The 13,749-nt window shown below is 42.7% G+C and overlaps 1 protein-coding gene across 1 annotated transcript in view; it reads right to left on the bottom strand.

Moving 5' to 3' along the window:
• Positions 1-13,749, bottom strand: part of insig2 (insulin induced gene 2) — a 46,265-nt gene that overhangs the window by 15,514 nt on the left and 17,002 nt on the right. The window contains exons 2-4 of the mRNA XM_070874483.1: positions 11,957-12,311; positions 9,014-9,138; positions 7,645-7,811 (exon numbers count right to left, since the gene is read on the bottom strand). Of these exons, the coding sequence (XP_070730584.1) occupies positions 7,645-7,811; positions 9,014-9,138; positions 11,957-12,206 (542 nt within the window). The 5' untranslated portion in view covers positions 12,207-12,311. The remainder of the gene's footprint in view (positions 1-7,644; positions 7,812-9,013; positions 9,139-11,956; positions 12,312-13,749) is intronic.

Raw genomic sequence — 13,749 nt, 5'->3', positions numbered from 1 at the left:
ACTGATGTGGATGGAAATACCAGAACCAGGAAAAATTTGTGTTAGTTAGTACAATATTTCCAGCTCGAGTACATCTGGTTTGAAAGGAAAACTAGTCCCAAGCACTTATTTCTGAGTTACTCAATAGAGCTACGCCCAGAGACATCTGTAACCCAAGTCAACAGAGTAATCCTTATTGTAAGAGACCCGAAATGATGTGTCTCGTTGTGGGGGTACATTCATTAAGGACAATGGGCTAGATTTTCCACTTTTGTGCTGATCACCCAAAAATGGGCGTTATTTCCAGCGTGGGCGGTAAAAAAGAGTTTTCAGATCGCCAACTTCTCAAAGCACCTAGTCTACATTTTTGAAAATGGGCATTACCGCGAGCGATATGCAATGGGCGGTTGTGTTAAATCTCACTGATCTTCTGCCGTAAAGTGTTGCCATCCTTAGCAACTGTATGGCAACGCTCGATTCCCGCGATTCAGGAGATCGAGGATCATCATGACATGCACAGAAGAAACAGAGAGAGGGAGCTCAGAGGGACTGAAGGCATGTGTGGCTGTGGTGTGTGCTTGTTTGGCTGTTGTGGGAGGCACGAGGGAGATTCACAAGCAGGAAAAAGCCCACCAAGCACCAAGAATATAGTTGGCACCGAGTTTCTGTCCAACAAATAAGATACAAGATGGAAGGGATGGTGGAGGTCCTGGAGCTGGTAGCCAGGAACACTGGTGGCAGAGGGCTCCCAGTGGTCCCGGAGCAAGGCACTGCACCCCAAGGTGCCGCACCCCCATTGCCAACCACACGAGAGCCAAGAGCAACATCTTGCTTCTGGCTCGGAGCACGTTCCCACCTCGGGACCGTCCTCTCCCATATCCGTCCAAGCAGCGGGGTGGAGGGAGAGAAGGGTGTTTTTTTTTACATAAATACTGATGATTTCAGACAAATGTTCGATTTAAATGTTTTTTTATTTAACAAAACCTTGTTGCGCATTGGCTCAGATAGGTGCACCGTTACACGTTGGTGATTCCTTAGCAAATGGTTTAATGACACTTAACTTCAATCAACTTAAACTTTAACTGTCACCAAGGTGATGCCCGCCATTGATGTATCACCTGCACACCCAGTAGTGTGTCAGCTTTGTAAATAACACCAACGTTCTTTCAGGCAAAGCGATCATTGATGAGCTCCTGACGTAAGGCTCTTGCAGCTATCATGCCACCATGGGCCTTTCATGCGGTCTACAGGGGGGGGTGGGGGCATGGCTTCAGCGTCAGCCTGATTGTCTTGGCCGATGTCAGCGTCCGCCTCCTTGTTCTCTTCCTCTCTCTGGTGAGGTGGACTGTCAGACTCATCAGGCAATTCTTGTCCCCTCCTGATAGCCAAGATGTGCAGCATGGAGCACACCACCACGAATTGAGCTACTTGCTCAGGGTGGTATCGCCTCCTGAGTAGTCCAGGCTTCTAAAGCGCTGCTTAAGCACTCCAATGGTTTTCTCCACAATATTGCGAGTGACTCTCTTATTGCCTCTCGGCTTCAGTGTGGGTGTCACACAGGGGGGGGTCATCAGCCAGGTGGTGAAGCCATACCCTTTGTCACCAAGCATCCAGCATTGACCTTGTGGCTGATTGTATCTGACTTGTTTAACAGTACTCTCATGCAGGATGTGAGCATCATGGATGCTGCCCGGAAATTGAGCATTCACTACCAGTATAATTTGCTGGTGGTCGACAACCAGTTGGACATTCAGGGAGTGGAATCCCTTGCGGTTCCTGACAACCTCTGCATCCTGAAAAGGTGCCCGTATCGTGATGTGCGTACACAGTCTATTGTTCCCTGCAGCTTGTGGAAGTTTGCAATTCTGGAGAACCCGAGAGCCCTCTCACTCTGTGCCTCCCTGGTCCTAGGGAAGCTGATCAAGTCCCTCCTGCGTGCGTACAGGACTTCAGTGACTGTCTGATGCAGTAATGTGTGGCATGCTGAGAAAGTCCGCAAATGTCGCCAGCTGTGGCCTGAAAAGAACCCGAAGCGTAGAACGACAGTGCCGCGGTGACTTTGACCTCAACAGATGGTGCAGTACTGATGTTGCTGGCAGGCTGCAGATCTCCCCTTATCAGCTGGCATACCTCAGTGATAACCTCTTTGTGGAAACGCAATCTCCGAAGGCAGGTGGTGTCGGGCAAGTCAAGGCAAGACTGCTTCTCCCTGTACTTGCAGGGGTGTAACATCTGGTCCTTCTCATCAGTATGGCACGTTTTACATTGGGCACAATGCTGTGGAGCATATGTTTGCCGATCTCGAGTCTGCTGCATGTAATTGGTCATCAAGAGAGAGTGAGAAGGGACAGGCCCCATTGCAATAGCCTGATTTCCACCGATTGGTCACAAACAATGATTGTCCCGACGAAGACACCTATTAAATTCCAATCGGTCACAGTATGGTCAAGATGTTTGTACAGATGTTCACATCAACTCCAACGACCTCCAGAGTACATCCGAACTCCCCTCAAGGTTGAAGCACAGCAGCCTTTTAAAAGGATGTGACATGTGATGTAGAACATGGCATCCATAATGCTGTGATTAGTTCCGGTTAGTTCCATTTTTTCTGGGCCGGTTTTTGGACTAGCAATATTGTGGGCGGTGTGTGCGCAAGGTGGTGAAAGTGATGCTGGCCGAAGTGGGCGGGCAGTATTATTTTTTCCCGGTGTTAAGCACATGGGGAAAGTAACGCTCGGCAATAAGTTTCCGAAAAATGCCCGTCAGTTTCCATTTTGCGGCTAAATGGGCTATATCTGGGAGTTATACGTCATTTCAGCGGTGAAATGGGCGTTAAGCATGCAAAAAAAGTGGAGGTTCTAGCCCAATTTCTTCCATGTCATTTACATAAGTGAAAGAACCTCCAGAACCTTCACGCTTCCATGTCATTTACATAAGTGAAAGAACCTCCAGAACCTTCACAATGCAATATCTTAGTGAAGAGGAGTTTTTCTAAAACATTATCTGAAGGCGGCAGTTAATGTGCAATTAGTCACTGCAGTTCACACATTTTAGGATAGTAAAAATATCAAACACTAGCCAATTATAAGAACATAAGAAATAGGAGCTGGAGTAGGCCATTTGGCCCTTTGAATCTGCTCCGCCATTCAACAAGATCATGGCTGATATTCTACCTCAACTCCACCTTCCTACACTATCCCCATATTCCTTAATTCCCCCAAAATTATCAACCTGTGTCTTAAATATACTCAACAACTGAGCATCCGCAGCTCTCTGGGGTAGATAATTCCAAATTTTCACAACCCTTTGAGTGAAGAAATTTCTCCTCATCTCAGTCCTAAATGGCCGACACCTTATTTTGTGTGTGTGTGACCCCGTGCTCTAGATTCCCCAGCCAGGGGAAACATCATCTCAGCATTAACCTTGTCAAGCCCCTTAAGAATTTTGTATGTTTCAATTAGATCACTTTTCATTCTTCTAAACTCTATGGTAGGCTGGCTATAGACTGCTTCTCTGCCCATAAAACATGCAACACTGCAATAAGACACGTAAGAACATGACTAGGCCATTCAGCTCCTCGAGCCTGTTCTGCCATTGTATTAGCTCATAGCTGATCTGTACCTCAATTCTCTTTACCAGCCTTTGTTCCATATACCTCGATAACTCTACTTAAAAAAAAAAATCTATTGATCTCAGTATTGAAAATTTTAATTAACCCTGTATCCACAGCCTTTTGGAGAGTTCCAGATATCCGCTACCTTTTGTTTGAAAAAAAATTTCCAGATTTAATTCCTAAATGGCCCAGCTCTAATTTTATTATACCCCCTTGTCTTGGATTCATCCACTGGATGAAATAGTCTCTCTGTATTTACCAATGTTGACTTGCAGATATGTGCAGAGCTTCTCGCAACAACTCTCTAATATCAAAAACATAGGAAAATAACTTGGCTTTGTACTCAACTGAGTTTATACTCAAGTTGGCCAAGTGGTGCGAGACTACATTGTAAAAGTTGTCTCATACTTCGTGCCATAACAAAGAACAAAGAAATGGCAGACCAATTGAACAAGTACTTTGGTTCGGTATTCACGAAGCAGGATACAAACAACCTTCCAGATATAAAAGGGGTCAGAGGGTCTAGTAGGAAGGAGGAACTGAGGGAAATCCTTATTAGTCAGGAAATTGTGTTGGGGAAATTGATGGGATTGAAGGCCGATAAATCCCCAGGACCTGATGGACTGCATCCCAGAGTACTTAAGGAGGTGGCCTTGGAAACAGCGGATGCATTGACAGTCATTTTCCAACATTCCATAGACTCTGGATCAGTTCCTATGGAGTGGAGGGTAGCCAATGTAACCCCACTTTTTAAAAAAGGAGAGAGAAAACAGGGAATTATAGACCAGTCAGCCTGACATCGGTAGTGGGTAAAATGATGGAATCAATTATTAAGGATGTCATAGCAGCGCATTTGGAAAGAGGTGACGTGATAGGTCCAAATCAGCATGGATTTGTGAAAGGGAAATCATGCTTGACAAATCTTCTGGAATTTTTTGAGGATGTTTCCAGTAGAGTGGACAAGGGAGAACCAGTTGATGTGGTGTATTTGGACTTTCAGAAGGCTTTCGACAAGGTCCCACACAAGAGATTAATGTGCAAAGTTAAAGCATAGGGATTGGAGGTAGTGTGCTGATGTGGATTGAGAACTGGTTGGCAGACAAGAAGCAAAGAGTAGGAGTAAATGGGTACTTTTCAGAATGGCAGGCAGTGACTAGTGGGGTACCGCAAGGTTCTGTGCTGGGGCCCCAGCTGTTTATATTGTATATTAATGATTTAGACGAAGGGATTAAATGTAGTATCTCCAAATTTGCAGATGACACTAAGTTGGGTAGCAGTGTGAGCTGTGAGGAGCATGCTATAAGGCTGCAGAGTGACTTGGATAGGTTAGGTGAGTGGGCAAATGCATGGCAGATGAAGTATAATGTGGATAAATGTGAGGTTATCCATTTTGGTGGTAAAAACAGAGAGACAGACTATTATCTGAATGGTAACAGATTAGGAAAAGGGGAGGTACAGTGAGACCTGGGTGTCATGGTACATCAGTCATTGAAGGTTGGCATGCAGGTACAGCAGGCGGTTAAGAAAGCAAATGGCATGTTGGCCTTCATAGCAAGGGGATTAGAGTACAGGGGCAGGGAGGTGTTACGACAGTTGTACAGGGCCTTGGTGAGGCCACACCTGGAGTATTGTGTACAGTTTTGGTTTCCTAACTTGAGGAAGGACATTCTTGCTATTGAGGGAGTGCAGCGAAGGTTCACCAGTCCCGGGATGGCGGGACTGACATATCAAGAAAGACTGGATCAACTGGGCTTGTATTCACTGGAGTTCAGAAGAATGAAAGGGGATCTCATAGAAATGTTTAAAATTCTGACGGGTTTAGACAGGTTAGATGCAGGAAGAATGTTCCCAATGTTGGGAAAGTCCAGAACCAGGGGTCACAGACTAAGGATAAGGGGTAAGCCATTTAGGATCGAGATGAGGAGAAATTTCTTCACCCAGAGAGTGGTGAACCTGTGGAATTCTCTACCACTGAAAGTTGTTGAGGCCAATTCACTAAATATATTCAAAAAGGAGTTAGATGTAGTCCTTACTACTAGGGGGATCAAGGGGTATGGCGAGAAAGGGGGAATGGGGTACTGAAGTTGCATGTTCAGCCATGAACTCATTGAATGGCGGTGCAGGCTCGAAGGGGCGAATGGCCTACTCCTGCACCTATTTTCTATGTTTCTATGATAGTCTGCAGCTAGATAACTGACCTGATCAAGGGTTGCAGAACAAGTTGTTTTGATGTGCAACTGAAGCTTTTCACAGCGATGCAAACTGAACTATAACAGGTAATGAAGTATCGTCTCCAAACAATGTTTTTAATCGATTCAACTTTTCAAAGTTAATCTGCTGTAAAGCATTTTCAGCCAAGCATACTGCAAGGCCATAAGAGTATACCACCTTTACTTCCTTTGAATTCCTACTAATTTGCTGTGATGTGTGAAAATTTGGCAAAGATACCTTTGCATTCTCTAACCCACTAATTTATAAGGGAGCTCCTGGGAGAAGTATCTGTACCCCAAACTGCCTTTGACCAGCAACTTCAATAGAAACAGTGGTTCAGTTAGGCAGGCTGTAAAAACAAAAGAACAATGACAGAAACAAAAATGGGAACTCAATGTTTGTAAGAATTAATCATGATTGCTTTAACACAAAAAACAATATGTACATGACTGAAGCTTTCAGCTAAATAAATTCATCCACGATGTTTGAAACGAATCTCCCAATAAATTGCCAGACCCACCTCTTTGTTCGGTAGGTCTAGACCTTGTAGAAGCTAAAGTAACAGAGCAATGGGAACAAGGGGTAAGTTGCCTTTAATAGAGCAGTGTAAATAAATTGGCATGTGGAAAATAGTTTATTAAAATTGAAATTCTCCTACTCAATCATCCAAATAAAACTTCTCTTATTAGATTTCCTAATGGCCGGCTAAATAAAAATAGCTTCCCTTGTAGTACTAAACCAGGGGTATCCGGACATGTGCTCTTCACAGGGCATTCAGTGCTTATTCTAAAGCATGTGGACCAAAGAAAGACCACCAGCACAAACCTGCTTAGGGTGGGCCAGGATTTCTTGCCCATTTCACATCCTTTCAGATCTTTGACACTTTTCTCCCCCACATCCTCAGTTCAAGATGGCACTCCTCCCTCCCATATTCAAGATGGTATTCTCATCTCTCCCATCTAGTTCAAGATGATGCTCTTCTCCCTCTCCTCAGTTCAAGCTAGCAATTTTCTCTCTTTCCCCAGTTTAAAGTGGTACTTGTCTCCCCTCCCCAGATAAGGTAAGGACTGGATCAGGCAGGAGTGTAATGCCCTCCAGGTCATTTAGTACTGTGTCATCACCTACCTGTCCCAACCTCAACTCATTCACTTTCATCACCTACGAACTCAATTACTCCAATGGTCTTCTTACTGGTCTTCCATCCTCATCACTCCATAAACTCCAGTTCTGCCAAAACTCAGCAGGCCATACCGTATCCCTGTCCTCATCCAAGTTTAAGTCCCATCTTGAAATCTACCTCGCTGACCAAGTTTTTAGTCATCTCTCCTAATAGTGCCTTTTGTTGCTCAGCGTTTAATTTTTCCTTACACCTCTATGAAGCACCGTAGGACATTTTCTACATTAAAAACACCATATAAATTCAAATTGTGTTGTTCCTGGTCAGAAGAACACATTACTTCATATATTCTAGTCCTTGCCTCAGATTCAAATAATTCCAGGAAGAAGTCTGGAAAGTTCCAGAGAACAAAACAGGCCTCACAATCTCTACAAACCCAGGCCTGTACCTGCCTCCTGGAGAATGAGCTCCACCTGCACCATGTATACATTTTCATCTTAAGTAGCATCTATGACTCGCAAAATGTTTGGTTAAGCATTACAATATTTAGCTAAAATGTTCCTTATATAGGTTTTAGGGAAACTGGAGTTATCTATATGCAATACAATTTAGTTTTCTACAATACTCAACAAGAGACAAATAAATGTCAACCAAGTAAATGCAACTTTGTGTGTGAAAACACTGAAATTGTTCCAATCAGATAAATCTTCTATTCTGTACTTACTGGTAAACACCATTGTAGACTAGAAGCTGAGTGACCAACGTGGCAAGAAAAGCAATTCCTATTCCAAGCCCAAAGCCACTTCGAGATCTATCAAAGGTCCACCACAGTCCAATGGAAAGCGCTGCTAATGTAAGAGACAGCTGCATATTGTTGGCAAAGTCCACCTTCTATGAGAGACTTGTTAAGGTTCAAGAGACAAAGACAGCATTTAACACTGCATTTTTTCTTAATTATATATACATAAGAAAAAAATAATTTATTCCAAATATAGAAAAGTTGATAAGCCACAAAAAAAATCTCAACAGAAGCTTCTATTGGCCCCAAGTTTCCACATGATTTGCTCCTGATATTTTAGGAGCAACTGGTGTAGAACGGAGTATCTTAGAAATCGGAATTCTCGTCATTTAGTTTGCTCCAGTTCTAGTCAGTTAGAACAGTTTCACTTTGGAACAGAATTTATTTTTCGAAAAGGGGGCGTGTCCAGCCACTTACGCCTGTTTTCAAAGTTTTGTCAGTGAAAACTTACTCCAAACTAACTTAGAATGGAGTAAGAGAAGATTTTTGTACGCTCGAAAAAACCTTGTCTCCACTTTAGAAAATCAGGCGTAGGTTACAAATCAGGCATAGGGAATGGTGGGGAGGGGGGGGGGGTGGTTTAAAAGGGAAGTTTACAAACATTAAACAGTTCAGTTTTACAAATAAAGAGCCATCATCAATAATAAATGATAAATACATCAATAAATCAACCAATAAATCAATCAAAAAAAAATTAATAAGAAATAATTTTTTTTTTAAATCAATAAATAAAACATTTTCTACTTACCGACTGCAGCACCGGGAGCCCTCCAACAGCGTGCTGGGATGCCCACCTCCCCGCTCCCCCCAACCCCACCCCGCCCCCCCCAACCTGTTTTCAGCGCAGGGACCTGGCTCCGCCCCCTACAGCTCCTGCTGCACTGCGCCGAGGGCCAGAGGACCTGCAGGGAGGTGGAGAATACGGAGGGTTTTTTTAGGCGCACTATGTGGCGCGAAAAACGGGCGTCCAGGTCGGGACTGCGCCGTTCTAGGCACGGCTCGAAACTTGGGCCCATTAAAACTATGTTCCCATCTTATGGTGAAGTGCGATTATGTAGAAGTAATGTTTTGTAGAATTTCTGGAAAGAAATTCATCTCAATTTTCTAAACAGCCACTTCTTTCTTTGGAAGCAATTATTTTTTGTAATTAATTCAAAGCCACTAATTTGTTTAGTTTTGTGACATGTACAGATTCTAAAATCTTACAACTAAGAATGCAGGATGTTTTTCGAAGATGAATTTTTTTTAATACAAAATCTGTATTTTGTGGTTTGGTAAACAAATATAAGGATACAGCACTAGCATGATTTATGCCCACAAAGACTGCCACGCAACGCATTACACTGGACCATTCCCTCTTGAATTTGTGTGTTTCTCCCAGATGGCTGTCAATGCATGGGTAAAGCAAACCAATCACAGCTGTAGGAACAAAAAAAAAGTGTTGATTTTTATGACCTAAAATAGCACTTTTTTTTGCATACAAGGCTAGGGTTACTTTAGTTCAACAGCATTGCCCAAACACACAAAAAAACATTGTTTCAGTAAGCATAAACTCAGCTAACGCTGTACAGTATAACATTTTAAATGAATATTTAACACTGCCAAGTGGATAAGCTCTCGATGACTTTCTCCAGCTAATCTAAACAAGATTTGTCAAAATTTAGGATTTCAAGTGTCACAGACAGACAATTGTACTGCCAAAAAGAAACAATTTACCAAGCAGTAAGAGCAAAGTTAGCTTTGCATTTTTTCACCGTGTTTTTTCAATCATTTTTGTAATTTTGCCTCCCAGTTTAAATCCCCACTGCACCCCCTCCCCCAAATCAACCTGCATCCCATTTCTTTGCTAAGGATGGGCCAATGATAAACATCTGCCAACAATGCTCCAATACCAGTAGCATTGGAATAGTGGATTGACCACTGATTCACTTTGTTCTTTTCCCTCCCTCCCTTCATCTCGCCCAATTGCATCACTAATACCAGGAACTCAGGTGCCATCATTTTATAAACCAACAGTCTGCACTACTAGACCACTGCATCTTTTTAAGAGTTCTGCTACAAAGGACAGCTGAAGGCTTATAGTATATTTTAAATAACTATAAAGAATTATGAATCTACAGTACAATTGTCAAAATCCCCAAAAAATATTCACATTCATAATTCAGTTTGTGTTGAAGAAACAGTAAATGGATTACGATTTCATGTTTTTCTCATTAAAAAACATTTAAAAGCACCTATAGAATTACAAATTCTTTTACTGCTGTGCAAATGTAATTAAGCTACAATTTAAACAAATTATTTGAAGTTGATGTTAACCTCATGCACACTACAACTAAATCACCGTCATAAAATATTTTAAAAGCAATACTGAATGTGGTAATAATATGCCCACAGGGCAAATTCCAACTAACTTTTTCCATTCACATTTGCTGAACCACTATTGTGGGGTAACATAATAAATTATCCCAGATTGTTGGTAATTTAAATGTGGAAAAATGAACCAGGTGTTTTTAACAAAACTACAAATTGATTTGTGCTTCAACTCTCAACAATTATATCATGCAGCATGTTACTCAGGAGTCTGATTAAATGAATGAATACTGGAATTGAGCCATTGTTGTTGTAGACCAGCATGTTACCTCCTAACCACTTTTTTTTTACTTCTGATATTTATGTTATCACATGTGAAGAGATGTGATCAATAGCTCTCACCTCTTTAAATGGAATGTGCACATCTCCGTTAGGTGCAACAGAGATATTTGTAAAGGGGAAACATATCTGAATACTAACTGACTGCATAACACAGAAATTAAAAATGTTTTCTTCACTCTAATGGCCTGTAATTTGTGGCCCAGGAATAAAGCTGCCCACCAAGATCTTGTGATCTCTGGTGAGAAATTTGGCTTTATCAGTGTATAATTAAGATCAGTGCAGTGAGAATCCCATCGGGCGATCTGCTGTGACGTCAACAAGCTGTCTAAGCTGCCAATCACAATGTGGAATTCTCAGACAGGAAGGCAGGAATTGAAAAACAGCTTTTATTCTAACTTTCTTTAAATGTTAAAGAGAGCAAAACAAAGATTTGGCTCTCACGTGGGGAAAAGGTAAACCTGAAACATTAACAAACTTTAATTTTTATTACAATGGAGAAATTTGATATGACACAAAACTAAAATTAATCTTTCAGCATCATGTTTGTTGAGCAGTTAAAACCCCAGAAAAACCTAATCCAACACAGTCTAACTTTTATTGGGGTATTTAACAGTGATATTACTGCGGATTTTCCTGATCACACTCGTTGCTGGCTACTGGGGGGGGGTGGCGGGGACACAGCTACCAGTGTCAGAGCAGTGAATGACTGAGAAATTTCAGGATTTCCATGTTTAGATATGCGTGCACTACATCCTGAAGTTGCGATTGGTTTCAAAGAGTAATAACAATAAACGCTGTTCATTTGCTGTTATTACTCACCGCAAATTCTGTGCCAATGTCTTCAAACAGCTGTCAATAACTAGATATGGTTACAGACAGGTGTTCAAACGCAAGGCAGCAAAAGTTTCTACTTGTTCATTGTGGGGTCAATCAGTAGCACAAATGCTTTGTTCTCTCAATACATTTCATTCGGGTTATTTGTAAGAATTCTTTTGTTAAAAAAGTGATTTTATGTACTGTGGGGGGGGGGGGGGCGTGTCAGGGAGTTTTGCACAACACACTTCAACTTTCATTAAATATAAAAGATAATATATCACTAATTAAATCATACAACTATATGGGCAGCGATAGTACGACAGAGCAATAATAGTTTTCTTGCAGCCCTGACATAAAACCAAAACCAGTTAATTGTGTCTTCTAAAAGGTAGGCAAAAATAAAAACTAGACAGATCTGCAAGTTTAAAGTATAAAGTAAAGTAAAAGAAGTCTATATGTAAACAGCTACTCTTTAAAAAAAGAAAAAAAAACACACCCCTGGCATTATTCTGCTCCAGACCTCAAAGGTCACACACAACTGGCATGTCAAAATGCAACTATTCACAAATAGAAACTATTATGTTGCCTTCAATTTTCTTGGGATAATGATCATGAAATAATGCGGCGGCTCAAATTGCTGATATGCATGTCCTTGTACAATAAGTTTTGTTAAAGTGTAACTGATTTGCGCTCTCAATCTTTGGTAGCATCACTACAGGTGCTTCCTAAAATACAGTATCACAAAACAGAACATGTTGTGATCACTTACCCGATGCTGTGCCACAACATGGTGGAACCCACCAAGCTGAAGAGAAAATGCTGGCAATCACATCAGGAGGAAAAAGGGTAACATTTCTTTGTATCTGTAATAAGTTCAATACAAGTGCTAAGAATACGCCAATAGAAAATAGGACCACTCCCCGAATAAGCAAGTTCATGTTCTGGTTTGTGATGACAGAAAGATATAGGCCATGTCCAATCTGCACAGTTGTGGTTTTGTTTCTTTCCTCCTCCGCCATTTATGTAAGGGTACTTGCGTATCTGCTCACAGATGTTGGCTGTAGGAGTGTACCTCCACTTAGCTGGATCTATTTTCGCCCTTCAATACACATCGTGCGTGCAACCTACAAAGAATTGAAATACAACATGCTATACAATTACTACAGTAAGCAATCTATGACATAATCCTTATTTTATGTAATCTTTCTACATAATGGAACAGTTCCTTTAACAAGCAAATGAACTTTTGAGTTCTAGAACACTTGAGATGAAAATACAATAGGCTTTGATGCAGGTGGTGGGCAGACAGATCGCTATGCCGCCAGCGAGAGGCCAAACCATTTTGATGGTCGGGACAGAGTTTCATTCAATTGGCAAGCTGCCAGCACATTGAGTGCAAATAGCTCTCCATTTTGGTGGAAAGGGGAGTTGAGAGTGGCAAATCCGGCAGACCATCCACAGAGCATGGGCCTGCAGCAAGATCACTATGTTGCCAACAAGAGATTATAGACCAACGGGTCCATCACAGACCCAATCCACGTCCAGACCAGGGCTGCGTCGTCGCCCCAACCCTCTTCTCGATCTTTCTCACCGCCATGCTCCACCTCAGTCAACAACCTCCCCGCTGGAGTGGAACTAAACTACAGAACCAGTGGGAAACTGTTTAACCTTCGCCATCTCGAGGCCAGGTCCAAGACCATCCCAACCTCTGTTGTCGAGCTACAGTACGCGGACGATGCCTGCGTCTGCGTACAAAGAGGCTGAACTCCAGGACATAGTCGATGTATATACTGAGGAGCACGAAAGCATCCGTAAGACAAAGGTCCTCCACCAGCCTGTCCTCACTGCACAGCACTGCCCCCCTAGTCATCAAGATCCACGGCACTGCCCTGGACACCGTGGACCATTTCCCTTATCTCGGGAGCCTCCCATCAACAAGAGCAGGCATCATCGACGACATACAACACCGCCTCCAGTGCGCCAGTGCAGCCTTCGGCTGCCTGAGGGAGAGAGTGTTTGAAGACCAGGCCCTCAAAACTGCCACCAAGCTCATGATCTACAGGGCTGCAGTAATACCTGCCCTCCTGTATGGCTCAGAGACATGGACAATGTACAGCAGACACCTCAAGTTGCTGGAGAAATATCACCATCGATGTCTTCACAAGACTCTGGGAGGACAGGCGCACCAACATCAGCGACTTGTCCAGGCGAACATCCCCAGCATTGAAGCACTGACCACACTCGATCAGCTCCGCTGGGCAGGCCACATAGTTCGCATGCCAGACATGAGACTCCTAAAGCAAGTGCTCTACTCGGAGCTCCTTCACGGCAAACGAGCCAAAGGTGGGCAGCGGAAACGCTACAAAGACACCCTCAAAGGCTCCCTGATGAAGTGCGACATCCCAATGACACACAGAAACATAGAAAATAGGTGCAGTAGGAGGCCATTCAGCCCTTTGAGCCTGCACACCATTCAATATGATCATGGTTGATCATGCACTTCAGTACCCCATTCCTGCTTTCTCTCCATACCCCTTGATCTCTTTAGCCGTAAGGGCCACA

Source organism: Pristiophorus japonicus, chromosome 3 (genome assembly GCF_044704955.1).
Source record: "Pristiophorus japonicus isolate sPriJap1 chromosome 3, sPriJap1.hap1, whole genome shotgun sequence".
NCBI classification, from domain to species: Eukaryota; Metazoa; Chordata; class Chondrichthyes; family Pristiophoridae; genus Pristiophorus; species Pristiophorus japonicus.
The sequence above is the reverse complement of the archived record's forward strand: the minus strand, read 5'-3'. Positions and strand labels throughout refer to the sequence as shown.